This window comes from Drosophila simulans, chromosome 3R (assembly GCF_016746395.2).
Source record: "Drosophila simulans strain w501 chromosome 3R, Prin_Dsim_3.1, whole genome shotgun sequence".
NCBI classification, from domain to species: Eukaryota; Metazoa; Arthropoda; class Insecta; order Diptera; family Drosophilidae; genus Drosophila; species Drosophila simulans.
Genome location: NC_052523.2, coordinates 27,129,635 through 27,156,136, shown reverse-complemented (window position 1 = coordinate 27,156,136; position 26,502 = coordinate 27,129,635). Strand labels below are relative to the sequence as shown.

The window sequence follows — 26,502 nt, the reverse complement described above, 5'->3', positions numbered from 1 at the left end:
CACTCGCGACGGAGTAAATACCAGATGGTAATTTTCTTCGTTTTCGGCGCGGTCACACTGCGAATATCAAGATGGCGTAAATTTGTAAAAAATCGTCGAAATCTATGTGAAATAGCCAGGAAAATTGAAACGAAAGCGCAGCGTTGATGCAAAACGTAAGTGGTCAGTAGCGTTTCGGATCGAGAGACCCGTTTGCGAGCGGAAAAGCGGCGGTTACCACGCGCAGGAAAACTCGAATTTCCCAGCAGCATTTCAGTGTCTCATTGAGCGTGCGAGTGTGTGAGTGAGTGCCCTCGTCTTTGTGTTGGTGTGAAAATGCTGAAGCAGGAGGGATAGCAACGTGCTCGCGGTAAAAACCGTGTGAGTGCGGGCGGGACGACTAGTGTGCACGAATCTATTGCCAGGGCAAACGACTCGCATAAGTTTGGTTTTTTTAATAAGATTCCGAGTTCCGTTTGGTTTCGTTTAATTTTCTCGAGTTGATTTGCAACCCGATGCTAATCGATGCGCCCATAAAATCCGAGATGAACAGCATAACCGACTTGAAAATAAACGATAAAAATAACTGAAATATGGCAGCAATGCATTATTATTAAAAGTATTGCATAAAATGCGCTTGCGTGTGGCCCCAAAAAGTGCGACTGTGTGCGTGTGTTTGTGTGCGACTGTGGCAACTACAACAAAAACAACGTCTGGGCTCTAAAACAAAGAAAATGAAAATTATTGTGGCAGAATCAATCCAATTAAAAAATTCGATTTCGATTTCAGTCGAATTAGAAGAAGGAAAAGCAGCGTCGCCAGCAGAGGAAGTGGGCAAAGCGGAATAGGAAACAAGTAAAATAAGAAAACAAGCCACGGTAAGTGCGGAATTTGTTCCACTGTGCGTTCAAGTTTCCCTTCTCCACCCGCTATCGGCTGTTTCTTATCAGCCCCGTTATTCGCAGTGCATTCGTGGAGTGCCGTTACTTTTCGGAGGCCATTAGCGTTTGACAATTAATAGCAAGTTTCCTTCCCCTTCTGAGGTTTCCCCGTTGATTTTGCTCTGGTTTTCCATTCCAGTTGCTCTTCCCTGTTTACTTAAGCTTTTTATTTTTGTGGCGCCTGCTGGAACAACTGTTTTTTGTATCTTCTTTGTTCTCTTGTGCGTTTTTTTTTTTTTTTGCGGAAGCTTTTCGGCAGCCGCCAACGCAACGTGCAGCTGTTCTGCAATTGTAATCAATCGTGTTTACCCGCTTGGCCGAAACAACAGCTGGATACCCTGGAAAATATTCAGTTACCAATAGGAAAAACCGCGATTTTCCTGCTCGCCTCACAGTACACAAATTAAAGCTCTTTAAATTAATACTACATTCAACATGACTACAGTGCTTATGCAGTGATTTTTCTCAGTGTAGAACATGGAAGATACCAATAAAAAACGGTACATTTCGGTTAAATAAATCAAAGCCAAAGCAAAAACAACAACAAACACAGGCAGGTTTTGAGGTTAGAACCGCAGAGTGAGTGATAAAGAGTGGGGAAAAGGAGGAGAGAGAGAGAGCGATCAAAATGCGTGAGCGGTAAAAGAAAGCGCACAGAATGTCGGAAAGAGGAGAGGGAAGGGGTTAGTGAGTGAGAGCCGCCGAAAACAACAATTAAACTAATTTTTTTTTGATTTTCGGCCGGCAAGTGAAAACTTTCGGCTTGTTGCTTCTTTTTCTCACTTCCATGCGCTTTATCTTCGCTATTTGTTTGTGCTTTCTACCACTGAAAGTGTCATTTAAGTGGCATTTTCACAGTCGCTGCGTTTTATTTTACTTCTCTCCCTTTTGTCGTCGATTGTTTACTCCACGCATACACAAACACACGTCTCTTTTATCTATTTGTTGTTAATCTCTTCGTTGTCTTTTCCTGATTGCTGATTCACCTCTCCATGTTGCTGGTGTCGTCACGTAAAAAATACACTTGAAAAAAAGAATTATATCTATTCAAACATGTATAAGCGTTGTGGCACATTTGCTTTATTTTTTAATAGTACAATATAATATTAAATTGACTAAAACAATAACTGTGACGAATGTCAAAAAGTAGTGCTTTTTTGCTCTGTGCTTATAAATTATCGTTACTCATCACTTATTAAATCTGTTGTTTTTCCCATTCGTAATCAATAAACGCTGCCGAATGCAGGGACGCGCTCACTCTTAAATATAAATATACGAGATAAACTTTTACTTTGTGCGAGGTTCGGGTTCTTATCATATTTACCCACTGTGCATTTGCATTTTGAATTTCTTTTGGTACGCTTTTCTCTGCTATTTTTGTGTTGTCAACGTAAGCCAAGCTTACTTCTCTCTCCCTCTCTCTAGCTCTCTCTCTCTCTCTCTCTCTCATGTTTTATTCTTAGCTAACCGTTTTCTAATTTCGATATCGATTGTTGCCGTGTGTTGTTTTCATGTCTGTGTCCCACAATCCTTATCACCACAAACAAAAGCGAATTATGCACGGTAAAAACAGAGGATTACTCAACAGCCGTGGGGAATTTCGATTAACCATGTTGAAGATCTAAAAAACTAACTTAGTACCTCCTATTACAGAACCCTTCGAAAACAAAGCCATAAGCGACTGCCTTGAACAAATCGGAACAAGAAGAAGAGAGGAGCTCAGACGAAAGGACAGCGCCAGGTGAGAAAAGTGGAGAAGTGTTGGGAAAGACTTACGAAGTCCTGTTAGCTGTCAAAAGTAGACTTTTAGCAAACTGTACAGAACAGCAGGGTTGTCACACATCACGTGTCAGAAGAATCAAAAGTATTTTTACTAAAAGAAGAAGATATTGTAGCTAACAAAATCCGACGAATATTTACCGCTATCGCTAACATCACACATTGTTGCTAGTGGTCAATAGCCGAATTTTCGAAGTCACTTGATTCATATTTACTCGTAAAAACCTGTGACGGCGCTGATAGTTCTATAATTAGTCAAAGCAATCGTGACTAAGCATATTAACATTCTGATCGAATTCACCCATTTGACTGCATCGTAGCAACCTTTCCATATCCTATCGCGATTACAAAGTAAAAGTTGTAGTCTTTGGCGTAGACATTTGAAACTGTATATTATTTTAAGCACAGCTAATCTGAACTGGGATCGACCAATTCGTGTAGTATTATGAGTAAGAAAAGCGTGCAGCCTTCTTTTCGAGTCAATGTGTTGTGCAATTAAAACTAAAATTGAATTCTCCGCTCCCGCAGAAAGGCAACGCAACTCCGGACTCTACCACACAGAAACCCACAGAAACAGTCGTCAAAAAATGGAGCTGCGCGTGGGTAACAAATATCGCCTGGGCCGCAAGATAGGATCGGGATCGTTCGGCGACATCTATCTGGGCACCACGATCAACACTGGCGAGGAGGTGGCCATCAAGTTGGAGTGCATCCGCACCAAGCACCCCCAGCTGCACATAGAGTCGAAGTTCTACAAGACAATGCAGGGCGGCATAGGCATACCCCGCATAATCTGGTGCGGCAGCGAGGGCGACTACAATGTGATGGTGATGGAGCTACTCGGACCCTCGCTGGAGGACCTCTTCAACTTTTGTTCGCGCCGCTTTTCGTTGAAGACGGTTCTGCTGCTGGCGGACCAGATGATCTCCCGCATCGATTACATACACTCGCGGGACTTCATCCATCGCGACATCAAGCCGGACAACTTCCTCATGGGTCTTGGCAAGAAGGGCAACCTGGTGTACATCATTGACTTTGGCCTGGCCAAGAAGTTCCGCGATGCCCGGTCGCTGAAGCACATTCCCTATCGGGAAAACAAGAACCTCACGGGCACTGCCCGCTATGCCTCCATCAACACACATTTGGGCATTGAGCAATCGCGTCGTGACGACCTGGAATCCCTGGGCTACGTCCTCATGTACTTCAATCTGGGCGCCTTGCCTTGGCAGGGCTTAAAGGCAGCCAACAAGAGACAAAAGTACGAAAGGATCTCGGAGAAGAAGCTGTCCACCTCGATTGTGGTGCTGTGCAAGGGCTTCCCCAGCGAGTTCGTCAACTATCTGAACTTCTGTCGCCAGATGCATTTCGACCAGCGTCCCGATTACTGCCACCTGCGCAAGCTCTTCCGCAACTTGTTCCACCGTTTGGGCTTCACTTACGACTATGTGTTTGACTGGAACCTGCTTAAGTTTGGCGGACCTCGCAATCCCCAGGCCATTCAGCAGGCGCAGGACGGAGCGGACGGCCAGGCGGGTCATGATGCGGTGGCCGCAGCAGCGGCCGTGGCAGCAGCGGCAGCCGCCTCCTCGCATCAACAGCAGCAACACAAGGTCAATGCGGCGCTCGGCGGCGGAGGAGGCAGTGCAGCGCAACAGCAACTCCAGGGCGGCCAAACGCTGGCGATGCTGGGCGGCAACGGGGGCGGCAACGGCAGCCAACTGATCGGCGGCAACGGACTCAACATGGACGACTCGATGGCGGCCACCAACTCGTCGAGACCGCCGTACGACACGCCGGAGCGTCGGCCCTCGATACGGATGCGCCAGGGAGGCGGAGGAGGCGGCGGCGGAGTGGGTGTGGGCGGTATGCAGAGCGGCGGAGGGGGCGGTGGCGTGGGGAACGCCAAATAATATTTTATCGTTTAGGTTGCGACGCTGGACACGACACAGTAGACAAACAACAACAGAACTCAACAAACTATACATGTAGGATATATAGTTATATATACCTAAAATATATAATACTTGCTTTATATATGCGGTAAAACACGTTGAATGTATCCAAGCGGCAGGATGACCAGGTCCCTGCCAGAAACGGAGGACAAGAGCAGTGAGAGAAGAAGAGCAGAGCATAGCAAAGCGCGGCGCTTTTCTTTTTTTGTGTACATTTTCGTTTGTTTTCTGACATTTTGGTTTCTGCTCCCAGATGTTAGAACGTTGAGCGCGCTTATTATTAATTAACTAGCCTATGATTAATTTAATTTATACTATTAGAACATAAACGATTGCAACCTGGCTGCAAGAAACTGCAACAAACACCGCACTGTTCAATTGATTTGAGATCCCTGCCTCAAGATCGGCCAATAGATCGGTGGTTAATTAGGGGTCCGCGGCGGGGTTTGGGAGGAGGGTCAGCAGGACACGCAGGCATTTAATTCTGTTTTGCATTTGACTATTGCTCTTGGCCGGCTCAACTTTTTCTTTGTTAACTTGAAGTCCCGACCAAATCAGGCAGAACATGCAGAACCGATCATGAACACATAATAACTCGATTGTAAGTGTAATATTTGTGTAAAAGAAACAAAGGACACCGCGTTCAGCGAGTGTCCCTAACCCTAGACTATAGGCTCTAGCTCTAGCGAATCCAATCCAATCCATACAAAAGCATATGCCACACAGCAAGGCACCCACATTGTAATCTAAGTTGATGGCAAAATGATTGCGATTATCACGTGCAGTTCTCTAGCTTTAAGCAACGCTCTGACTTATAAGGCCCTCCTATGTTATCCTATGTATCCTTCTGTACCGTCTACTCTCCCCTTTATATATACATATATATACTTTCGTGGTCTGCACTTCGCTGCCTGTGTTCATATATATCTTTCCGAAATTTAAAAACTTAAGCGCGTATTTCCCGAGCGGTGGGCAAACGGGATGCGAGATGTGGGAGCTGGGAGTTGGGGCAGCCCTTTGTTTACGCAACAAGATCATGAAACTAAGATAGAGAGCATATAAATTGCGTTAGACATACACAACAAAACAATTGCATTAACGTTTCGATTTAACAATGTAAGTAATGGCCCTGCGGAGGAAAGTTACACAACGCTAGCTAATAAACTATAGCTATAATATGAAATTTGTTTATAAGTAATACCAAACCGTAAAATAAAAAGGAAAATGCAAAAAAAAAACATAAATTCTAAATGCGCCAAGAGATAATGAATGGGCAAAAATATGAATATACATTAATATAAACTATATCTTATGAGAACGAAAACGTAAACATGTAAACCCCACAGCGATTGGCTGGCTAAGAACTAACAAATCAAAGAAATGCAAAACACAAATCGGATCACTGAACGCAGAAGCCACTAAAACTTAAATAAAAGTACATTACGTGATATTTCTTACAAATTGTTTTATGTTTTATCGACCTTGTTTCTGATCGGTTTGTTTCAGTCATTTCACTTTTATTTTTTATATTGGATCACAACTCCATTCGAAGCGCACGCCTTGCAAACGACCAACCTTGTAAACACGACCATATAGCGCATTCAGACTAGGGGATCCGCGACCGGCGAGAAGCCCCAAGCCCCCTCCCCAAACCGAATTGACAACCTAGTGAGTGTACATAAGAATAATACCCGAACCCTAAGAAAAGTATAAAATTAAAATATATGTGTGATTTTCCTCCTAGCATACAGAGTACTAAACCTAAACCATTAGCATTTTATTGATAGAAGAAACGAAATCGAAGCCCGACAAACTGATTCATAGCGATTATGAGCCACTAGAACTGGGGAACTAAATGATCTTGTGTGAGCAGTCCATTCAGCATAAGCGAAATAGAGAAACTAACAAATTGAGAACATAGTAATTTCGAAGTTTTGTATAATTAACTGTATATGTATATTGAGAATAGAATTTTGAACTAATAACTAATTATACTTGGATCGAGTTCGAGTGTATCGTGGGCGATACGAGAGAAAATCATTAAAAATAAACCACCAGTGATATGGAATACAAAATAACCACAAACGAAATCGAAATCGAAGCGGTTCATGAAACATTTCAAAAGTACGTTGGATCGGAATTCGACGGATGTATCGATAAGTGCACGATAAGGCCACATTTATGTAATTAGCAAGTATTTCGAATTAAACCGAACATGGAATATGTATGTGTGAACAGAATAAAAGCAGCTACTAATAAGCCACACCATTCACAATAACAATTACGAACGAGGCATTAAAAAGCTTAAACAATAATAACACGATTCACCGGATTTGCTTATTGTCTTGTCAACCAGAAGTTGGGGTAAATTGTCGAACTAAATTCAACTTTTTTGAAAGGATTCTTCAGTGAAGGATTTGAATATTCGATAATCTGGCAACGCCACTAAGTGAAAACAACCTGCCCTGGTCGAACAGTCTGGCTACTCTAGCGGTCAGCTGTTTTGCGCATTTTCGTGCTTGCGCTTTAAGGTCACTCTGAGCACGTCTTATTTTTGTTGGGTTGACCCTGTAGTTTTTCACCGAAAAGGGTAATAAAAGCGCCGAAATAAACAGATCGGAGTGTTGCCTGAGCTTGCGAAGACTTGGAACCCATTAACCAATCGCCGATATTCCAGGTTTTGCGCCACGATCAGCAGCTAGAGGAACTTCGAAGATGGGAGCCCGACAGTCTCAATCCCGCGAGCCCCGCTCCGTTTCGATGGAAAACCCAACTCCTGCCGGCGTTATTGATATATCCGACGATGTGGTCAAGCGACTGAAGGCGGGAATATCCCAGCAGGGTAAGGAATTCAATGGCATTGTGGAGTAATATCCGGAAATGTCCATTTCACTCTGCCCGGTGTTATGCAACAATTGTCAAAACGGGCAAATGTTTACGCCAAACACAGTGGAAACTCGTTAACAAGAACAGCTGCAAGTTGTGGAGAGAGTTTCCGCACTTCAGAGGGTGTAGCTTTGGCTCTATTAGCTAGTTTCCATTCCTATTTGTATGTGTTTTTCATTAAACTATTGATTTATATCTGTCCACTTCAGCTCGTGAGCACGCAGCTGCTGCGGAGGAATCGAAACCAGTGCCCAAGCCAACGTCGAAGACTGCCGCCAAGCCAGCCGCATCCTCGCCAGCTGCTCCTCCTGCTCCGAAAGTATCCTCCTATCCCGCTGCAGTGCCCATTTACGTCCAGGGAGGAGGACACACCATCAGCGCGGCCGATGTGCAGCGCCAGATGAACCAGGAGCTGATCAAGAACGACGAGCTGTGGAAGGAGCGCATGGCGAAGCTGGAGGAGAACCTCAAGAAGACCAACACCATCCTGGAGAAGGAGTACGCCAATGCTGTAGACAATGTGCACAAGCGATTCGTCAGCACCGCGTCGTCGCACAAAGTGCCTCCCTGCCAGGACCTGAAATCCCAGCTGCTTGCCTGCTACCGCGCGCATCCCGGGGAGACCTTGAAGTGCATGGAGGAGGTGGCCCAATTCCGACAGTGCATCGATCTACATCGCGTCCAGAAGCTGGATGCGGAACCAGAGTCGCCGAAAGCGACCTCCAAGGCCACCGTTCCTGCCAAGGCGGCCTAGGATCCTGGCAGATCCTTTGTCCTGATTTGTTGACTTTTCTTAGATTCCCCTTATGGGTTTTGTATAAACGATTGAGCGATCGATGGGGATGCACTCAAAACTTAAGCAAAAGTGTCATTGCTAGCGATAGTAGTAAACTAACTTAAATGAATCAATCCATGGATGTTTTTATGGCCGGGACTTTCTATTCAAGTTTACCATGACGAAAATAAAAAACATTGCATATTTTTTAGTGTATCTATTTGTTAAGTTGCAACGATCACTCCTCCATCTCGCTCACTCTCATTCAATGAAGCCATCCGTACGTCTATAATCTTTAATAACAATTAATATAATTAAACAACATTAATTACAGCCCGTGACCGCGCAAAATAGCCGCAGTGGCGGCCGTCAAAATGGGGATCAAGGAGGCTCCCACAACAGAGGCGCCACTTCTCTTTGGATTGGGCTTGTCCAGCGGCCTCTCCTTTTGCCCATCCTTGTGATCCTCGCAAGAGTCATCGAAGTCCTTGGCGGGACCCAGACAGCCCGCGTAGCTCATCACATAGGCCAAGTAGTTCTGCTCGAAGACTCCGCGAATCAAGCTGGAACCAGGTCCATATGCAAAGACAGCCACGTCCTCGCCGCCGTGGGTTTCGTCCTTTCTGGGAACCGTCGCCAAGTGGCGATAAGTGGGAGCAGCCCGCTCCTCAGCGGTAAAATGCTTCAGAGGCATCCACATGTTGGAGCTGTTCTGAGGTCTGGAGTCATTAGCCAAGTGATCCCAATAGCCAGGACCTGAAGAAATTCAAAGTTCGTTTTACCAGATAAGTATGATAATGCAAAGGTCTAGCTTACCATTAGCATACGAGATGGTCTCATAGAACATGGGATCGTTTTTCTCGTGCGAATTGGCTGTCCCCAGGATATCAGCTCCACGGAGCGCGTAACCATTAAAGGTGACCGCGTGGGAATGGTCTGCCGTCACCAGGATCAACGTTTCGTCGGGATCCGTGTTGTTCACGGCCGCTTGGATTGCCAAATCGAATTCGTAGAGCTCGTGCAGAGCAGCGCGGGCGTAGTTCATGTGGTGACCCTGGTCAATGCGACCTCCTTCCACCAGGAGCACATAGCCGTTGGACTCATCGCCCCTTTCCAAGATTCCCAACGCCGTCTCCGTCATCTCCTGCAGGGAAGGTTCTCCCGCCTCCCTGGCTATGGAGTAGGTAATGTGATTGTTTCGGAACAGGCCCATCAAGTGGTCCACCTTCTTGACATTCACATTGAGCAGATCCCTACGGTTGTGTACCAATGCTGGAGGAACTGTGTCGTTGGCGTGATGAGCCAACCACTCGGCAGGAAGGTTTCTGTTATCACCTCGGCTGCAAATTGTTTCCGTGGGTCCTTCGAAAATAGTAGTCTTCACCTCGGAGGCATTCAGGATGCCCATGGGCGACATTCCTCCGCCCAGGATCACATTGAACCGATTTCCCGGAGCATTCTCCACCAACTGACGGGCAATATCGACATGATAGCCCACCGATTCCGCGGGCACTTCCGTGTCGCACTCCCAGTCGCGGTCGTAGATGTGGGCGTAGGTGGCGGCGGGCGTGGCGTGGGTGATCCTGGTTGTGGTGACCACGCCCGTGCGCTTGCCCTCCTTCTGGGCCCACTCCATGACGCTCTGGACCCTGCCTTGTTGGCCGTTCTTCTTGGAGCGGGTGGCGTCCATTCCAATAGCTCCATAATGGGTTTTCGAACCCGAGAAGATCGCAGTGGCAGTGCCCGCCGAGTCCGGAACCTGTTTGTCCACGTTGTAGGTCTGTAAAGGATTGTATCAACATTAATTTCCTGTTCCTATTTAAACTAGCTCTCCGATATCAACTTACTTTGGCCATTCCAGTGTTTGGGAAATCGTCGAAGATGAGGGTTTCCTCCTCGCCGTAACCGTGCTTCAGGTACTGCCCCTTGTAGATGCGCCCAGCACTGATCGTGGATATTCCCATGCCGTCTCCAATGAAGATGATGATGTTCCGGGCCTTTTTCTGGTAGGAGTCCTCCTTCAGCCGCTGCGCGTGCTTAATGGTCTTCTCCAGCTGCCTGAGGCCCACTTTGTGCCAGAATTCCGCATCTGAAATCGGATTCGCAGATCGAAAACATATTGAAACTGAATCGGATCGGAAATCGCTGGGTAAGTCAAGTGCCATGTCACGTATTAATTGCCCATCTCCAGTGAGATCCAGTTGGCACTTGAACATGTTCCGGATCGTATTTTAAGTACTCGACTAGTTAATGGGACTTATTATCGCGACGTACGTCGCAGAAAATGCCTAGGCTTTCCACAATTCGGTGGCAGGTGGATCCCCTTCGAGTGGAAAACGACTTTTCTTGATTTATGCGCTTTAAGCCCTGCTCGATATATATTATTTTGCATTGTTTAATGTAAGCCAGAATTTCTGAATTCGATTTTCTCGGCTGATTTATATGCGCTTATCATTATTTACGTTGAAATTAGTCAATGTATGCACTCGAATTTCCATTTTCCCTGTTCTAATCTTTATTTTATTAGCCCGTCTAAATTTATACGACACGATCATTGTTTTAGTAGCAGCGACAGTATTCCTCAGACTTTCGGTAGTAAAATAGTTATAAAGTCAAGGTGGTAATCTTTATAAGACTTCTTAATAGTGATGCAATATTGAAATGGTCTTCCATTAGATACAAAATTACTACACGAGTAGCGGGTATATCTATATCTATATCTATATTTTCAGAGATTAAAAATTACTTTTTGGCTTTATAACATTTGCATTTCGCGATTTGGAGCGACGTCCATTCACTGCTTTACTTGCGGTGATGATGATCGTAATTAATATTCAGTTGAGGTAGCTTGGGGAAGGGGCGGGGTATTCCACCCAGCGCCACCCACCGCCCACCGCCGACGACCTCGACACTGAGACAGGTTACAGTTAGGCTTCATTCGCCGACTGTTAATTTGGGCTTGTCAATGAAATCAAAAGTATATGATTAATCAGTTTTTGTCAGCTGCTTAGCTGATTTACTCGTGTGGTTTTTCGAAAGCCAAAAAAGATTGTTAACTGCACTCATAGCGAAACTAAGCAATTAGGTGACTAGAAAATTGTAAACTCTACTTTGTTGGCAATTCGAACAGTTACAGTTAAGCGCCTATTTCGTAATATGTCACCACCACTCGTAATGCCTTTCTGTTTCACTGGATTACGTAGAACAGTCTGCTTTGTGGCTAATTTCCCAGCAATGAGCTCTCAGTTTGGAAAGTAAACGCAAGTGACTATTTAGTGCCTAAGATTTGCAACCTTGATAGACCCAAGTTAGGCACTCGTTGCATAATTGAACTGGACAACCACCATTCAAGTTCAAGTAATTTAAATTATTTCACGTTCTAAGCGCAGTAGTGCTCCAGCTCACATTTCGCACGTTTGCAACTGCGCTGCAGTGGGATCGGGATGTGGGTCTCACCTTCGGGTTCCTTGGGCTTCCCCACGTCGAACTGCGGTCCTATGTCTCCTCCGGCACTCAGGGTGCGAATCAGCGGCGGTGGCTGGGTGGTGACTCCTGCCCAGCTGATGGCCACCAGGCCACCCAGCAGAAGTCCGAGTATCACCAGGGAATGCATTTCTCTAATGTGCACAACACGCGAGCAATTGGGGGCGACTACTATGGCGACTTCTTTTCAAATGCGGATTCGTATCACAGCTTAGCTCGAGGCGCAGATTCTTCAGCGGGCCATCGAAATTGATTCGAAGTGCGGAGTGGAACGGATCGGAACGATTCTTCTCGGCTCTGCCTGGAATTCTAATTCTGCGCCGAGTGGTTCTCAACTTGCGACTAACACCGAAGTCGGCAAGCAAGCGCCGTTATATGCGAACTAACTGTCCACCCAGACGATCGGCTCGACCCGAAGTCCGCGCACTCACACATGTGTGCGTGTGGATCGCTTCGTGTGGCGCTTCGGGAATTATACCAGGTACTCGCGGACCATATCCAGCTTACGACATTTTCGGCTTTTAGACACGTTCTATACGTAAAAAAACTGAAACACATGTATTCGTAGTTAACCAGCAAAAATATATATGTTTCCTACCGTGCAAAGCACTTTGCAAGCCTATAAAATAAATACATCCATAAAAATAAAATAGCAAAAGTGTCATACCCATTACAATGGGTATAAAGTACCTACTAATGGCAATGATATCCAACTACAGGATATCCCGCAGTCCATAGCCCAAAACGAAGCCATTGAGCTGCTTGCAATTGCAAAACGTTTGTCTCAATTAAAATTACGGCTCCGCCGAGATTAATCCATAAAAACGTGCAAAGCTTTTACGAACTAAGGGCCCGCGCACCATAAGCCCATTCCGCGCGATCATTTGTTTGCCCGGATTCTGGCGCGGAATTCTCCGCCGGATCCCGTGTCGATGGGCTGATTTACGGCGGATCTTGCACGTGAAGCGGCTGCTGGTTGGCATTATCTTTATCTATATCTTTATCTTCATCTCTGCCGATGTCTGCAGAGGCCGCTGTTTGTCTTCTTCGGAACAGATAAGGACAATCAAGGGGTACCCTCAGCGGCACACATTGCGTATGCGCGATATTTGCTATTTGCACTTGTCTGACTTTTGGCTGCCATTCCGAGAAGAGTTTATCGCCCATTCTGAGGGGGACCTCAATGCCACTTATTCGGTTCTTTTTATATGCTGGGCTTATTATATTACTGGATCTGAGGAATACAATGAAGAGCGGCTTGAAATGCGGTCTATTGTCACGGTCTAACGTTCTAGTTTCTATGCGTGTGCTATTCACGTTTGCGTCTAGTGACGCATTCGACTTTCCAGACAAAAATAACTGGCCCTATTAAAATATAAAAATATATAGGTACCATATTGGGCGTTCTTTAACGTTCTTATAATCATTGTTCATCTTCACTCTGTGTTAAATGTTTTCTTTGTCTTCTTCAAAAACATTTGTTTTTATACGACACATATTTTTGTGAGTGAAGACAGTCCCTTTAAAAGTTTGTGTACTTAACTTTTCAAGATCGCCGTAATGTTTTTCAAAAAAGCACGTGATCATTTTTATGCGATACTTACTAGTGCTTACAAAAGACAGGGGTGAGATCAAAGTCAATATTAATCTTGACAGTTAATGTCATAGTGGGCTACCAAGATACTGTGTTAAGCTGTGTTCATACGATGCACTTTTCACGGATTCTCCAAAATATGAAAGTTAACTTTGTATTCAGACAAAACGTCTGTATAACTTGGGAAGCCAATCGTCCGCATAAGAAATATGAATTAGCTAAACTTTAACTGCTTGAATTTGAATTGAGTTTTTTACTGTTGACTGCATATGAATGAGTGTGGTGCGTAAGAGGTGTCTGATAGTCTGGTCTGGCATAACATCTTACACGTATTTAATCAATGTTAATCAAAGTACATTTGTCCCGCCATCAAACATTCCTCTTAGCAAATACCAAATAAAAGAGTGCATTTTGCTTCGTATAAACAGTGGATTTTACGCTTTCCATAAACCGTGAAATCGTACAACATAAACGTGGTAATAGAAGAGCATTGGGGATGGTGATGATAGATTGTCGACATTCAGAGCGTTGTAAATCTTAATCTGCTCCGCCGGGCTATCTTTATGGCCAAACAGATAAATTGGAATAGAATATGGGGAATGGGGAAACTTCCACTGCAAGTGACGTGCTTTTTGGACCCGTTCATTCCCCTCTGTTTGCATTTAGTTAATTATTATTACATCGGGTCGTGCTGATTTTTACGCTTGACTAGAGAGCTCAAGCGATGTGAAGTTGAAGTGCAACTAAAGTACATAGCTTGGTACAGAGCGGAATAGCAATTTTTACATCTAACCCATACTTATCCGTTAAAGCCAATTTAAAACATAGTCTCTGCTTTAAAATATGTTCAAGTTTTTAAGTTATTTTTTTCTCAAAAACTAGATAAACAAGAGAAAATCAAGCACTCATTTGTTTAGCTATTTGTAGCCACCTTTTATTAAACTGTTTTTCATGTCACGTATAAATTTTTGCTAATATCGCCCGGGAGTTTTTGCGGAGAGATTCTATAAGTATGCACCTGCAATCGAAAGCTGAGCAATCGCAGGCTGCAATTTGTTGGTTTATGACTAGCATTAGAGAAAGTTGTTGTATAAAATTTTAACTACAGCTAAGGTCAGACACTGAAATAAATTGGCGCAAACTAGTGTCCTAGTTTCATGTTTATCTATCTCATATGCGAAGTTATCAGAACTTTGTGACGAAAGTTGAATGGTGGCAACAGTTTGCGTTAATTTATGGCCACGTCTGACCTTACCCTAACAAGGTGTAAACTTAAATGGGTAACAGAAGGTCGAAACGAAAAAGATACAAATCAGTGTTGAGCAGGCAAGTGCTTCACCCCCTATGAGAACTTCTTGGCGGTGAATCCTGCCCGCACATTACTGGTGGTGGCCGATTTCACAGTCGTCCTGCTCGTTTTGGTTACGGTTGCGGTGTCATTACTGCTGGTGTTGCTGATGTCCTTTGTCGTCGTGGTGCTGCTGGTGTTGCTGCTGTTGTTGTTGTTGTTGTTGTTGCTGCTGCTGCTGCTCCTTGTGACCGTGGTGATGCTGCTGCTGCTGGCACTCATCAAAAGAGGACGACGCGGCGGCATCCGTTCGTTGACCGCATCCAGGCCCTTGGCCTCCGCAAAGGAGTGGATGTGCGAGGATGCGGTCAGTCCTTGCAGAGCTGAGGGTTCATAGAGTCGGGAGGGGATGGGAAACAGCTCAATTAATAATCGGCGGGGCAGTGTCTTGGCAAAAAGTTTCAATTAAACTTAACATGGGGGGGTTTATTACTTAGTTATTAATTAAAAGCAAGAGAACGCTATAGTCGAACTATATTTAAGGAATATCGGTAGAAATTGGGGAAAGAATAATTTGAATACTGTAAGGTGCGGACGGGGTATATTGGAATGGACGTGAATGTTCATATGGACGGACAGACGAATCCTGATCAAGAATTTTTATTCTTTATATTCCTTCTGCTAGTGACATACTTTTCAACGAATCTAGTATAGAAACGAAGGCTAGTCTGCGATCAGCATTGGTTAATTGGCCGTGATAGGCAAATAATTAAACAATATTTAAGCAAACATCTAGATTAAAACTCGCTGCAAATCGAATTGTAATGGATTTTGACCAGTCTGCCTTTGAGCTCCAATCGAATCTGTTTAGGTTGGTTAGTCAATTTAGAAAGATGTGTGCTAGGCGCATCGGCTTCATATTGGTATTGACTCTCCTGTATTCTGCAGTAGAGGTTATTATTTTGAAGGACACAATTATACACATTTTTATATGTTAAACCACACTTTAAGATATCCTCCAAGTTTGAATTCACCCACGTAGAATGCAAGTCTTTGGATAAGTCCTTTGACGACTTTGAATATTGCCATCTGAAATCCTTCAACCGGAGCTATAAGTATCTATCGCTCAAAGTCAAACTATTCAAAACGCCGATCATGAAGGTCAAGGTACGCAAGGTAGTAACATTGGCCAAGAATATTGTGTTTGATCACCAATTTGATTAGGTTCGAGCCATTCTTTTCAAGCGCTACAACGGCTATAAGCCATTCATGTTCAATGTCACAGTGGATGCCTGCAGGTTCCTGAAGAATACAAAGTCAAATCCGGCAGCCTTGTACTTCTTTGAATTCCTGAAACCGTACTCCAACATGAACCACACGTGTCCCTTCGATGTGAGTACGTCCTAGCACTTTCGGTTGGCTTACTCGAATTGACCGATTCTAGCACGATTTGATTGTGGAGAAACTGGAAGTTGGCTTTGTGAACCATCAGGCAACAAAGGTCTTGCCCTTTCCCGAAGGAGACTACCAACTGGAAACCCACTGGATTGCCTACGACATCGACCGAGCCGTGGTGAAAGTATATGGCACCCTCTCCTGATCGGTTAGCTATCACCAAACTGGTAAACTTTGTTGGCATGTGTAAATTGTAGACACTAAAAACTATTTTTAATAAACAAAACTATACCAAACTCATTATGTGGGTTCATTGTGATTTTCTGGCTTGGTGGAGCTATTAATTGCTTTGGAAATTGATTTATGTTGCTGAATCAATAGAATATTAATAGGGTTCTGTAAACTACTTACACTGGTTAGTCGACATCGAAAGATGGGTATAAATCAATGTGGTTTTGTGGTGCTTTTGGCTCTTTCAATTTCAGTAGTCGAGGTAAGAGTTATTTAAACATTAGGTACAATACGAATCAATTCAGAATCTTCCTCAGATATCATCGAAATTCGAGTTCACCAATATCATTTGCAATTCTTTGGATAAAAAGTTTTCCGACTTTGAGTACTGCTACATAAAGTCGGTTAATCGAAGCTACAAGTATGTGTCGATCAAAGCAAAATTATTTAAAACGCCCATTACAAAAGTGAAGGTATTTCAATAATTTGGTTAACAACATTTTCGCTTCCACAATCACTGTTCTCAGATCAACGGAGTGATCCTCAAGCGATTTAATGGATATAATGGCTACAGACCCTTCATGGTTAATATGACAGTGGATGCTTGCAGGTTCCTGAACAACACGAAGTCGAACCCGATAGCCAGTTACCTTTATGACTTCATTAGGCCCTTCACCAACATGAATCACAACTGTCCCTATGATGTGCGTATATCCTTAACTGACTCCGATCTGTGCTTATGTTTCTGGTTTCTTATACAGCACGATCTCTTGATCGAAAAACTACCCATACACTTCGTTAATCACCAGGTGACAAATGTCCTTCCCGTTCCTGAAGGCGATTACCTATACGAAACAAATTGGATGGCCTACGACATAAGGAGGGCTGTGATCAAGGTGTACGGAACTATATCCTGATTAATTTATAGGCATATGTAAAATCAACAAGTTGCAATTCAACACACACACTACTCCAATTTGATCCTGGGAATACCTATGTATTTGACTTACCCTCCTTGAGGGAATCCCTTCCGCCGGACAAGGCGCCCACTGGCAGGGCGCCCGTGGGCGTCAGACCCTTCAGCTGGAGCACGCTCTCGGATTCCTCCCTGCGGGAAGTGGGAATATTGAATTATTTAGCTGAATCCAGGGGATTATCGGGGTCATTATGCACCTGAGGATGGAGAAGACGCGCGACATCTTGCCAATGGCCCGAATCTTATTCCGAATTATCTCTTTGCGCAGCGCCGACATTGAAGCTGCGAATTGAGGGCTCGATTAGACGGAATCTCGGGGTCACGGGGTAAATGTAATGGTAATCAGCTGGAAAACTCGCTGAAAAGCCGATCAAAGCTGGGCGCAAGGCAATAACTAAGCTTCCTATCATCGCTCAGGCGGTTTTTTGTTGGCTCAGGCATTTTTATTTTTGGCAGAGGGAGTGGCAGTGGCATTTGCATTGGCGGTACTGTTTGGCTTCACTTTGGGCCTGCGCTTAATACCTGGCTTACCTGGCTTACTGGGCGTATTATTGTTATTGTTATTATTGCTCGCGTTCGCCGGCACGAGCACAATTTTCTTGCGGAGCTCTTTTGGTCGTGTTTTGGACGTGTTTTGAGTGGAAAGTTGGTGGTGTTGGTACAGAAATTATTATGGGTGTTGGTAGTAGATTGCAGTTGTCGTATTTCGGTATTTGGTTTCGGAAAATATTTTTAATAGAAGATTAGTTTTTTAATTCACGTGTATCCGTATTGGCCCACAACATCCAAAGCACTGCGACATTTACACACAGTCTAGTACGGACAGAGACGCTCTGCGGATCCCCAAACTTACCTTCCTCGAGCTCGTCATCGGGTCCGGCCACCAGCTCATCGTCTGAGCAAATGTTCAGGATGTTGACCAGCATCTCGGTTACCTTTGAACGGCATGGTAAATTGGAAATTAAAATCACTGAAAGGCTAGTTCGAGTATTATGGCTTAGATCCATCACTGAACTCAAAATATATGTATAGATAAATCCACCCGATTGGTTAGGAACCCACCTTTTCGCCCACGAAGGGCAGCGACCATGTGAAGACGTCCATGAAGTTGGGCAGCCAGTAGGGATGTGGCGAGCAGTTGAACTGGCGGATGTTCATCACGTTGTTCTCGTACTTGAGCACAGCTGCCTTTTGTCAAATGGGTTCGATGGTTGACAAAATCAGCGCGAGCGGAGAAAGAGACGGGGCGAGTGCCGGAGAAAGAGAGGGAAGAGTGGGTATTACGAACGCAGCGCGATTTGAACCGCACCAGCTCGCAATGCAGCCAAAAAAGATTTCGTTATTTAAAAATAGCAAAGGCGGGAACAACAACAGCAAGATAAATAAACAACCCAGAAAGAGATAGGGCGAGCAGAGGAAGGGAGGTGGAACTATCTCATACCTTGTTGTTGTAAACATCCAGATAATTGGGGGCGGAGAAAATGGTGATCAGCGAGGGGAAGCCCGTAACCTGGTTCTTCCGATACATGCGATACCTGGAGCGGAAGGAGTTCGATACATGATCGTCGATATTACTTGGAACTTCCGATCCTACCCCGCATCCTGGGCCTCGTGGGCCCTGACTATCGACAGCAGGTTGTTCTTCTGCAGGAACTCACAGCAGGCCGAGTAGCTGAAGAAGTAGGAGCACCCGCGCACCGAGTTGTGCGAGAAGAACTCGTTGGTCTTCTCGTTGCCAAAGTCCTCCAGAGGATCGGACCAGAGCAGGTCGCACATGGGCCCGTAGGCCGGCGGTTCCCTGAAGCGATTCAGCTGGGAAAATCCGCACAGATGCATTATATTGTAAACATTTCAGCGCTGCTTTATTACCGTCTTGATGTCGTCGAGTGTGAAAATCTCGGGCGACAGACCGCCGTGAATACAGAGGAACTGCTGGTTCAGGAGCGCGGCGAGGGGCAGGCAGTCGAACGCCTCCATGCAGGCGTCGTAAATACTTTCCGAATACTTGATGATGCCTTCAACAGAGTAATATTAATGAATTAGCGAAGCAAGGAGATTTATTGCATTCATACTCGCACTTAAAAGCGCATTAAGTTCCTGCAACAACAATCGTAAAGTGGCTGAAGCAGCCAAGTTTGCTCATTTTGTAGTTTATGTAAATCAACAGGAATCTAATCAACTTTCTTATAACTGGCCATATCTGGCATTAAGTCCAACTTACATTCCTGTTTGAAGGTGAAGTACTCTGTGAGGTGCCTGCACTCGTGATTTCCTCGCAGCAGGGAAAGTGTGGTGGGGTAGGTTATTTTCAGGGACCACAGGTAGAGAACGCACTGAAATTAGGTGGAAAACTCAGCGAATAGCTTCGAAAAATATATGTTGTTCTGTTGACCCACCTCAATACTGAAGTATCCCCTGTCCACGTAGTCGCCTAGGAAAAGGTACCTGGTGGTGGCCGGCGGGCCGCCCACCTCGAAGAGCTTTACGAGATCGAAGAACTGCCCGTGGATGTCCCCGCACACGGTAATGGGTGCCTCCACGTCGATCATGTTCTTCTCCTCGCGCAGCAGGGCGGCTCCTTCGGTGATGATCCTCAGGGCCACCGCCTCCTCGATCCGCCCCTCCAGCAGAAAGTGCTGGCGCAGGGCGTCGAAGTTGGGCTTTCCGGTCTTCGGATCGTCGTATACCTCCGACATGGTCAGCTTGTGGGTGGGCGGCAGTGGAACATCTGGGGAAGTAAATAGGAAATTAATCAAATTATTAAGTAAAGAGCATCCCGTGACTGTTATCACCCATTTCTAGAGGAAGCGCCTGATTCAATTGTTAATTATAAATGGTATCTTATGGTATGGTATCTTGTTGTATCTTATATCTGATATGACGTGAATGGCACATCTCTTTGATTTTTGGCTTCCTTGTTACAGTTCCCCTGAATTTTTTCGGTGTAGGCCTGCATTGATAGAATTATAATAAACATTGCTGTCCGACGGCGATGTGGGTTAACGAGGTGCTGCAACTTAGCGCCAATATTCATTCGGTTTGGCCGCTTTTCTTGGCCCGGCTATAAAGAAAACCGAAATTCCGCCAGATGCAGCCACATGAGATTCGTACGCTAATTACAAAATTTGACTGAGTGAATATAAAAGTCGAAAATTGATTGGCACACACAAAACAAACAAACGTAATCGGACACACACACATCGAAACGCCAGGGCGAACGCCATTTTTAATTGTCATAATTTGGGTAAATGTCTCGAATTTTGACGCAATGGCCAATAAAATGCCAATGTGCTGCAGTTGTTGCTTATTATGGGTGCTCGAAGATAATTAAATTAATTTTTATGGACCCAATAAACCAAAGAACAAAAGCGAGCACCGCATTTTTCATTTAAGGGTTTAAAGTTACGATGCCGAATAATTGATTAATTAAAGCAGTTTTATGGCAGTTGCATCGGAATATATGGGTTATTAAAAAACAGTAAATTATTTATATATAAATGTTGCCCATAACGCATTTAGTATGGTCTGTAAAATAAATCAAAACTTCCATCAAGATCTTTTTTTGAAATAAGCTAAATTTACATGAGCTACAAAATGTTTTCTTTTCTATGTTTATTTCCATTTGAAATGCCCATTTATTGGTTTTTAAACACGAAAACTTAACGATAGATGTACTGCTCCTCGAGAAGGTGCAGCCATGCTATTGTTTTGAAAATTACAAGCATGACTTCCCAATTCTCGAAACACACTTTTCGAAACGCTTGCCTCCGCTGACCGAAATGTTCAAAGGAAATAATTTGTGAAACCCTCAGTTTTGACATTAATGACGGCGGTCAGCACATCGGAATGCCATTGAAGCATGATCGCATGTCATTAAAGATACAATCGCAGGAGGGAATCGTGCTTGGGATAATGCTTGATTGGGCTCCGTAGTGCCCATAGAGAATAGAGATCTTTACCATCGACCATGCGCTCCCTGGTTTTTGTGTACTGCATTTTCTGTTTGTTTCCACTGGCGGCTGTCGGGGATTTCGAGGAATTCGTCGAGGACTTTGCCGATTTGTCTGAACTAGAACTTTTTGATAGCGATGATTTCCTCGTCACCGAACTTCGCGTGGAGGCCGCCGACATGATGCTTGATTATTTATTCGGCCCCTGCTTTTTGTTAAATTTTTATTTATTTTTTTATTAATTTTTCTGCGTTCTGTTGGTGCTGATTTTCGCGATGCCTTAGCTCGGTATATATTTTTTAATGGCTTGACTGTTTGCTGGTGCTGAAAGTGTTACTAACACAGGAATTTAGATAATTATACGCCTTTGCCTAGCGTCTTTATGGACGACGAGACACCAACACAGCAGCACACAAAACACACAAATATATTTAGGCAATAAATAAAACTTGTTGTTATAATTTGTATAGCTGTGGACTTTCTTGTATTTTTAGCCAGGCAATGCCAATATAGCGAGATAGAGACAACTTTGGCCCGCGGCGCACACGAAACAAATGTTGAACAATTAATATTTCAATTTGCTGCAATTATTCAGAGACGTATTAACTTTTCATTAAGTCATCACATTGTTTAACGGATGCTTTTGGCAAAGGGTAAGCAGCACTTCAATTGAGACGGAAAATTGCTCGACACTTTGTGCTAATTGCCCACAAAGCGAGCGACTACGAAAATAGCAATGGATTTGCGAATCGACGGCCAGACAGGCCACACATATATCACTTTGGTCACACTTTGTTTGCAGTTCGCCGTTTGCCGCTTGCGATTATTGTTATTATTTTCGGGCTAATCCTTTGGGGATTCTCGGGGCCTTAGTCGCGATGATTTCCACGGGACACGACGCAACGCATTTCCCAAGTTGGCGCGACGCGATTTTCCTCGAAACTGAGCGAAATTCGCTGGCATCGTTTGGCATTCAGAAGACCCAATTTGAAAGCCCGAAGAAGATCGGCTGAGATCGGCCGATCTCACGCCCTTGACTCCCACTCTCCGCCGAAAATGAAAATATAAATAAGAATACACCCCGCTCTCGTAGGGTTCCATCTATTTGTTTATTTTATTGGGTTAATGTCACACACGCACTCTGGTCTCATCTTCGTATCACTGCCCTTCTGCGATCGTCGACTGGGCGGGCGACTGACTGCTCGACCTTCACAGACATTTACACATCTGTGATATGTCCACCCCATCCCCATGCCCGTTTCCACCTCCATGCCCCATTCCATGTCCACATCCGCTCTCAATGATTTTCAACTTGACCGTGATATTGATTGTGTGTGCGTGCTTCGTGCGTCCGTGTGTGTGTGTGCGATTGTGTGTGTTTGCCAGAAATTGGGCGCCAATAGGTGGGTGTCGCTATAATTATAGTCTTGACTTTGTGCGCGCCTCGTGCAAAAATATATGCGATCTACAATTAAAAGGGGGTGTTTCGGTTCGGATAAAATTTATATTTGATTAAAATAAAATATTAAAAAAAAAATAAGAAATCACAAATTTGTATCTAAATTAAATATTAAATAAACACATTTTTTTTTTTGAAAGTACTTGCAATAGTATAGTAAGTTAATTTTTATGGTAGCGCATTCGAGGTTCTGCTTTTCATTTGAATGCTTCGCTGGTGAAACCGATTTCATGCAACTTTTATGCGAAGCGTGGCAATATTTGAGCAACTATCTGTGTGGATGGCCCCATAAAAAACACAGCCACAAACAATATGTGTGTTTTGCCCCGTCAATGTTGTTTGTCGCGATGGTCAATTGATATGTACGATTTGGCTGGGGAAGCGCTATATCGCTCGACAGCCAGTTCCATAATATATGCTGGGAAGGATGGGTCGCCGATTTCGGGCACTCGGAATCGGAATCTCCGAATCGGAATCCATTGCAATGCCAATGCACCCGCTGCCAGCCAAATGCGCATCGATGGCACTTGGATTTTCGATTTGGCAAAGAGCGGAGACGATTTTACTTGGACGCCCCCGCGAATTCGCAAGTCGCAGAGAGACAAAAGCGAGTCGCACGACCGCCGCAGACTAGAAAGAAATACTTTCCGGTGCTAGCCAGTGGGTGGGATTGGATTCGAGGGGCTGTAAGTGCTCGAAAGGGGCGTGGAGGGGTGCGGTGGGCGGACCGATGAGAGCATTGCATTCCCATCGCGAAATTTTGGCAAAAGCGCTGACAGCTCAGCCCAGTCCAGCCCCCCATCCTTCTGGGGGTATCCAATGGCAATACGGGGTTTTTAACTTTCGAAAGTGCCGCCGAGGAATAGAAGAGCTCAATAGGTGTCACTATATATTTTCAATTCACTAATATGTTTCAGATTATCATAACACACGTTTGTGATTGCATTTAAATTGGTATTTAAGTATGGTTTACTACTCTACTTTATTATTTAAACACAGAGTGCGTAATAGTTGGTTGCAAATTAAATATCAATTCGGGCATAAAATATATACAATTAAGTTAGTCAATCGAGCTGCTCTTCCCCTTACATCAAAACCCTGTGTTTCCGATCTGCGGCTATTAAAATAGCCCCAAAATTCCGTTGGCAGCGCATTATAGGCGCAATTAGGAGGCGAGGCAACTGCGGTCAGCTGGCCGAGATTAAGTGGCCGACACCCGCAATTGATTCACCTCAAGATTATCTAAACTAGAGACTAGCCGATCGCCTCGGCTAGAGCAAACGCTGGGGATTTGCTGAATTATTTGCCAGTCAAGTTGACTCAAGTTGTTCGCATTTCAACAGATTTCGCGCCTGACACTTTGAACACCCGTTTCGTCATGTCGGCATGTCACTTAGTCTTCGGGCTGATATACATTTTCTGCGTTGGACATGGCCAAAATAGAAGTGCCAAAATAGCAATAGCCGCACTGGCCGAGTATTTTTAAAACAATGTTTTTTATGCTCGCACGCAGAAAGCCGAACGGCGCTTCCTCTCTTTTTGCGCATAAACAAAACGGCAGTGAAATAAAAAGATAATATTGACACGCAACGCAAACATTTCATTCATTGTTTCAACTTTTTCGGCAATCGCAATTGTTGCTGTTTTTTGTTTAGCTTCTGGCGCTGTATAAACAATTCATTTGAGTTATGTGACCACAGGCATGGGGTTATGTGTGAATGATGGCCGATTTGTGGGCTATTCGGTGGCTGGCAGAAGGAAACAGCAAAGCAAACACTTCCTCCGGGCCAGCACTTAATTTAAATTAATTATTTGCATTGATTTCAAAGCAAATAAATTGGGGCAAATGTCCGTGAGGAAAGCTCAGCAGATTCAGAAACCCCGACGAAAAGCTCTTTTCGTTTTTTCAAACGTTTCTTCAGCTCGGGAAAACTGCGCCCACACTTTTCCGGGGAAAACTCCTTATGTCTGCGGCTGTCGTTTTACAAATTGATAAACTTTTCAGCTATCAGTGCTTATGTATCTTTCTGGTCCAAGCCTTCGTTCCCTCTTAACCTTTGACCCTTTCCCGAGCCCCTCTGCCCCCTGCCCACTGCCCCACGTCATTGTTTTCCCTGCTGAGTGCCAAACATTTGCCAGGCCGTAAGTTTTTTGCGCTCACATTTGTTTGCTTGGGATTTGCCAAAAAAGAACCGGAGCCAAAAACTTTAGATATAAAAAGGCAGCAGAAATTTTATTGAATTGATTTATTGACTTACTTATTTGGGCGCTCAGCGCTCATAGATAAGCGCCGGGAAAACCTTTTCTCAATTTTCTTTGTTTTCCTGCTGTCAGTTGGCAGCAATAACAAGGGCCCAAAGTAAATATTTAGTTTTCATTTATACAATTCTCCCCCAGCCGCGGTCTTAGCCTCTTTGTTTGGGGCCAATTTTGTGTTTAACTTTATTGAGGGTTAATGCAGGTCCATAAAAATCTTGTTAATTGAAAAGTAACCAAGGGGATTTACTTACGCTGGCATATTATGTTATTGATAACAGTAGCAATGACTTCAACTCTTATTTTTGCAATTTTGATAAACGATCGTAACTACAAAACCAACACACTAACAAATAAGCTCGGCCATTTGTTCAAGTTCTCAGCTTTCACTTTAAACATTCGATAAGTTATAATTCTGTACACATTTGACACTTTTATGAAATAGTAAAATAGACTCGAGTGCCTGCAAAAATAGATTTTCGGTGACTGAAGCGAAACTCAAACAGGTAATTGCCCTCGGGAATGGGAAGAATTTCAGTTACTCGATGATTCATAAAGCCAATGGGCAGCCTTTCCACAATTAAGTCGCTCTAAGCATGGTTAATAATTAATAATTTCATATATAATAATTTAACTTTACTTACCGAGTAGGGACACGAGTGGTTCATATTGGAATACGCGGAAAATGATTCGAATATATATTTCAGGACCGGGTTAGATTTCGGATTCTCAATGAATTTGCATGCATCTACTGTTATGTTGTAGAGAAAAGGCCTGTATCCGTTGAGTCGTTTCCACATTATGAAATTTACCTTTAAGCAATTGAATTATCTTTATTCATTATCATGAAATCCAATCAGCCTGTTTACTAATTGAATTACCTTCATGTTCGGCAGCGGAATTTGATGTAATTTATACTTTCCGGAAACATATTTGTAGCTTCGATTTATCGACTTTAAGTTGCAGTACTCGAATTCCCCAACTCGCAGGTCAAAAGCAGTGCAGTTTAAGTTCGTAAATTCAAAGCGGGAATTTGTCTTGAATAAATGTTAAGATTACATATATTGTTAAAATTTATTTTGAAATTTTACGCACTTCCATGATTGAATAAAGCATCGAAATGGCCAACATCAGGTTAATTCCCTTGGCGCTCATCTTCCATTTTTGGCTACCAACTCAGTACTGAGTTTTTGTGCGGAAGTCAAAATTACAGTCGAAATATATGAATGATTATAAATTCATTCGAGTGATTCGTTTTATTTGGCCAAATAACCGATTGAAATAAATCGCTTATCAGATCGTAAAGCAATAATTACGACTTTTAGGAGCACGAGTTAAATGTTTTTAATTTATTGTGCGTTTCAAAATGAGCATCAAAAGCAAACAAATGTATAAATTATATATTTTTCTCTTTATTATCTGTTTGATATATTGATGTTCAGCAATCATCCAATATAATCGAGAAATAGTAATTGTTTACCTTTTGAACTAAATGTTAACGTCGTTGTTGAGCTTAGGTTATCTAAATGGGCTAACGGATGCACAATAAAACTGCGTT

General features: G+C 43.9%; 7 protein-coding genes and 1 long non-coding RNA gene across 14 annotated transcripts; 4 read left to right on the top strand and 4 right to left on the bottom strand.

The window, feature by feature from the left end:
• Positions 1-6,112, top strand: LOC27206381 (discs overgrown protein kinase). 5 transcript variants are annotated; one of them, XM_016173347.3, is made up of 4 exons: positions 1-155; positions 769-857; positions 2,574-2,661; positions 3,228-6,112. In XM_016173347.3, the coding sequence occupies exon 4, from the start codon at positions 3,287-3,289 to the stop codon at positions 4,607-4,609; it is 1,323 nt and encodes a 440-aa protein (XP_016037060.1). In that variant the 5' UTR covers positions 1-155; positions 769-857; positions 2,574-2,661; positions 3,228-3,286; the 3' UTR covers positions 4,610-6,112. The 5 variants fall into 5 exon arrangements, with proteins under 5 accessions (XP_016037060.1, XP_016037064.1, XP_016037062.1 ...); XM_016173351.3 differs by having other exon boundaries at positions 1-162; XM_016173349.3 differs by lacking the exon at positions 769-857.
• Positions 1,985-2,574, bottom strand: LOC123327321. Its single transcript, XR_006541985.1, has 2 exons — positions 2,245-2,574; positions 1,985-2,179 (listed from the first exon to the last, which is right to left on the bottom strand). It is a non-coding gene; the product is annotated as an uncharacterized LOC123327321 (long non-coding RNA).
• A 971-nt stretch (positions 6,113-7,083) lies between the features above and the next one.
• LOC6730298 lies at positions 7,084-8,446 on the top strand. Its single transcript, XM_016173367.3, has 3 exons — positions 7,084-7,241; positions 7,329-7,493; positions 7,747-8,446. Exons 2-3 carry the CDS (start codon positions 7,367-7,369, stop codon positions 8,289-8,291), a joined length of 672 nt encoding a protein of 223 aa, XP_016037059.1. The 5' UTR covers positions 7,084-7,241; positions 7,329-7,366; the 3' UTR covers positions 8,292-8,446.
• A 68-nt stretch (positions 8,447-8,514) lies between these two features.
• LOC6730297 (alkaline phosphatase 4) lies at positions 8,515-12,345 on the bottom strand. The gene is made up of 4 exons (XM_002105544.3): positions 11,769-12,345; positions 10,160-10,401; positions 9,129-10,092; positions 8,515-9,068 (listed from the first exon to the last, which is right to left on the bottom strand). The coding sequence occupies exons 1-4, from the start codon at positions 11,923-11,925 to the stop codon at positions 8,641-8,643; spliced, it is 1,791 nt and encodes a 596-aa protein (XP_002105580.1). The 5' UTR covers positions 11,926-12,345; the 3' UTR covers positions 8,515-8,640.
• Positions 12,346-14,294: 1,949 nt separating this feature from the next.
• LOC6730294 (serine/threonine-protein phosphatase 2B catalytic subunit 1) lies at positions 14,295-22,212 on the bottom strand. Of its 3 annotated transcripts, XM_016177876.3 has the most exons (13): positions 22,021-22,212; positions 21,239-21,565; positions 19,676-20,007; positions 19,501-19,612; positions 19,149-19,294; positions 18,874-19,091; positions 18,721-18,814; positions 18,342-18,467; positions 18,133-18,214; positions 17,811-17,888; positions 17,477-17,561; positions 17,314-17,411; positions 14,295-15,060 (listed from the first exon to the last, which is right to left on the bottom strand). In XM_016177876.3, exons 2-13 carry the CDS (start codon positions 21,408-21,410, stop codon positions 14,732-14,734), a joined length of 1,872 nt encoding a protein of 623 aa, XP_016037052.1. In that variant the 5' UTR covers positions 21,411-21,565; positions 22,021-22,212; the 3' UTR covers positions 14,295-14,731. The 3 variants fall into 3 exon arrangements, 2 of the variants coding, with proteins under 2 accessions (XP_016037052.1, XP_039151806.1); XM_039295872.2 differs by lacking the exon at positions 17,811-17,888 and having other exon boundaries at positions 21,239-22,212; XR_005544334.2 differs by lacking the exons at positions 14,295-15,060; positions 17,314-17,411; positions 17,477-17,561; positions 17,811-17,888 and having other exon boundaries at positions 18,342-18,463; positions 21,239-22,212.
• LOC6730296 lies at positions 15,060-16,476 on the top strand. The gene is made up of 3 exons (XM_039295873.2): positions 15,060-15,844; positions 15,902-16,069; positions 16,122-16,476. The coding sequence occupies exons 1-3, from the start codon at positions 15,833-15,835 to the stop codon at positions 16,275-16,277; spliced, it is 336 nt and encodes a 111-aa protein (XP_039151807.1). The 5' UTR covers positions 15,060-15,832; the 3' UTR covers positions 16,278-16,476.
• Positions 16,506-17,336, top strand: LOC6730295. The gene is made up of 3 exons (XM_016173396.3): positions 16,506-16,565; positions 16,621-16,770; positions 16,831-17,336. The coding sequence occupies exons 1-3, from the start codon at positions 16,506-16,508 to the stop codon at positions 17,218-17,220; spliced, it is 600 nt and encodes a 199-aa protein (XP_016037057.1). The 3' UTR covers positions 17,221-17,336.
• Positions 22,213-25,023: 2,811 nt separating the features above from the next.
• Positions 25,024-26,099, bottom strand: LOC6730293. Its single transcript, XM_044923283.1, has 4 exons — positions 26,040-26,099; positions 25,826-25,981; positions 25,589-25,756; positions 25,024-25,534 (listed from the first exon to the last, which is right to left on the bottom strand). The coding sequence occupies exons 1-4, from the start codon at positions 26,097-26,099 to the stop codon at positions 25,379-25,381; spliced, it is 540 nt and encodes a 179-aa protein (XP_044779218.1). The 3' UTR covers positions 25,024-25,378.
• Between the last annotated feature and the right edge of the window lie 403 nt (positions 26,100-26,502).

What these genes read in the sequence shown, in the direction of transcription:
- LOC6730298 (XM_016173367.3), top strand. Translation starts at nt 7,367, where the DNA reads ATGGGAGCCCGACAGTCTCAATCCCGCGAGCCCCGCTCCGTTTCGATG. An exon ending in GGCGGGAATATCCCAGCAGG is followed by an intron (nt 7,494 to 7,746) that starts GTAAGGAATTCA and finishes TGTCCACTTCAG; the next exon opens with CTCGTGAGCACGCAGCTGCT.
- LOC6730297 (XM_002105544.3), bottom strand. Translation starts at nt 11,925, where the DNA reads ATGCATTCCCTGGTGATACTCGGACTTCTGCTGGGTGGCCTGGTGGCC. An exon ending in CAAACACTGGAATGGCCAAA is followed by an intron (nt 10,093 to 10,159) that starts GTAAGTTGATAT and finishes AATCCTTTACAG; the next exon opens with ACCTACAACGTGGACAAACA. An exon ending in GACCATCTCGTATGCTAATG is followed by an intron (nt 9,069 to 9,128) that starts GTAAGCTAGACC and finishes GAATTTCTTCAG; the next exon opens with GTCCTGGCTATTGGGATCAC.
- LOC6730296 (XM_039295873.2), top strand. An exon ending in ACCACACGTGTCCCTTCGAT is followed by an intron (nt 16,070 to 16,121) that starts GTGAGTACGTCC and finishes GACCGATTCTAG; the next exon opens with CACGATTTGATTGTGGAGAA.
- LOC6730295 (XM_016173396.3), top strand. Translation starts at nt 16,506, where the DNA reads ATGGGTATAAATCAATGTGGTTTTGTGGTGCTTTTGGCTCTTTCAATT. An exon ending in TTTCAATTTCAGTAGTCGAG is followed by an intron (nt 16,566 to 16,620) that starts GTAAGAGTTATT and finishes AATCTTCCTCAG; the next exon opens with ATATCATCGAAATTCGAGTT. An exon ending in TTAAAACGCCCATTACAAAA is followed by an intron (nt 16,771 to 16,830) that starts GTGAAGGTATTT and finishes CACTGTTCTCAG; the next exon opens with ATCAACGGAGTGATCCTCAA.
- LOC6730294 (XM_016177876.3), bottom strand. Translation starts at nt 21,410, where the DNA reads ATGTCGGCGGCCTCCACGCGAAGTTCGGTGACGAGGAAATCATCGCTA. An exon ending in TGGATGTTTACAACAACAAG is followed by an intron (nt 18,468 to 18,720) that starts GTATGAGATAGT and finishes ATTTGACAAAAG; the next exon opens with GCAGCTGTGCTCAAGTACGA. An exon ending in CGCGTCTTCTCCATCCTCAG is followed by an intron (nt 17,412 to 17,476) that starts GTGCATAATGAC and finishes CACTTCCCGCAG; the next exon opens with GGAGGAATCCGAGAGCGTGC.
- LOC6730293 (XM_044923283.1), bottom strand. Translation starts at nt 26,099, where the DNA reads ATGAGCGCCAAGGGAATTAACCTGATGTTGGCCATTTCGATGCTTTAT. An exon ending in TGCTTTATTCAATCATGGAA is followed by an intron (nt 25,982 to 26,039) that starts GTGCGTAAAATT and finishes CATTTATTCAAG; the next exon opens with ACAAATTCCCGCTTTGAATT. An exon ending in TTCCGCTGCCGAACATGAAG is followed by an intron (nt 25,757 to 25,825) that starts GTAATTCAATTA and finishes AATTGCTTAAAG; the next exon opens with GTAAATTTCATAATGTGGAA.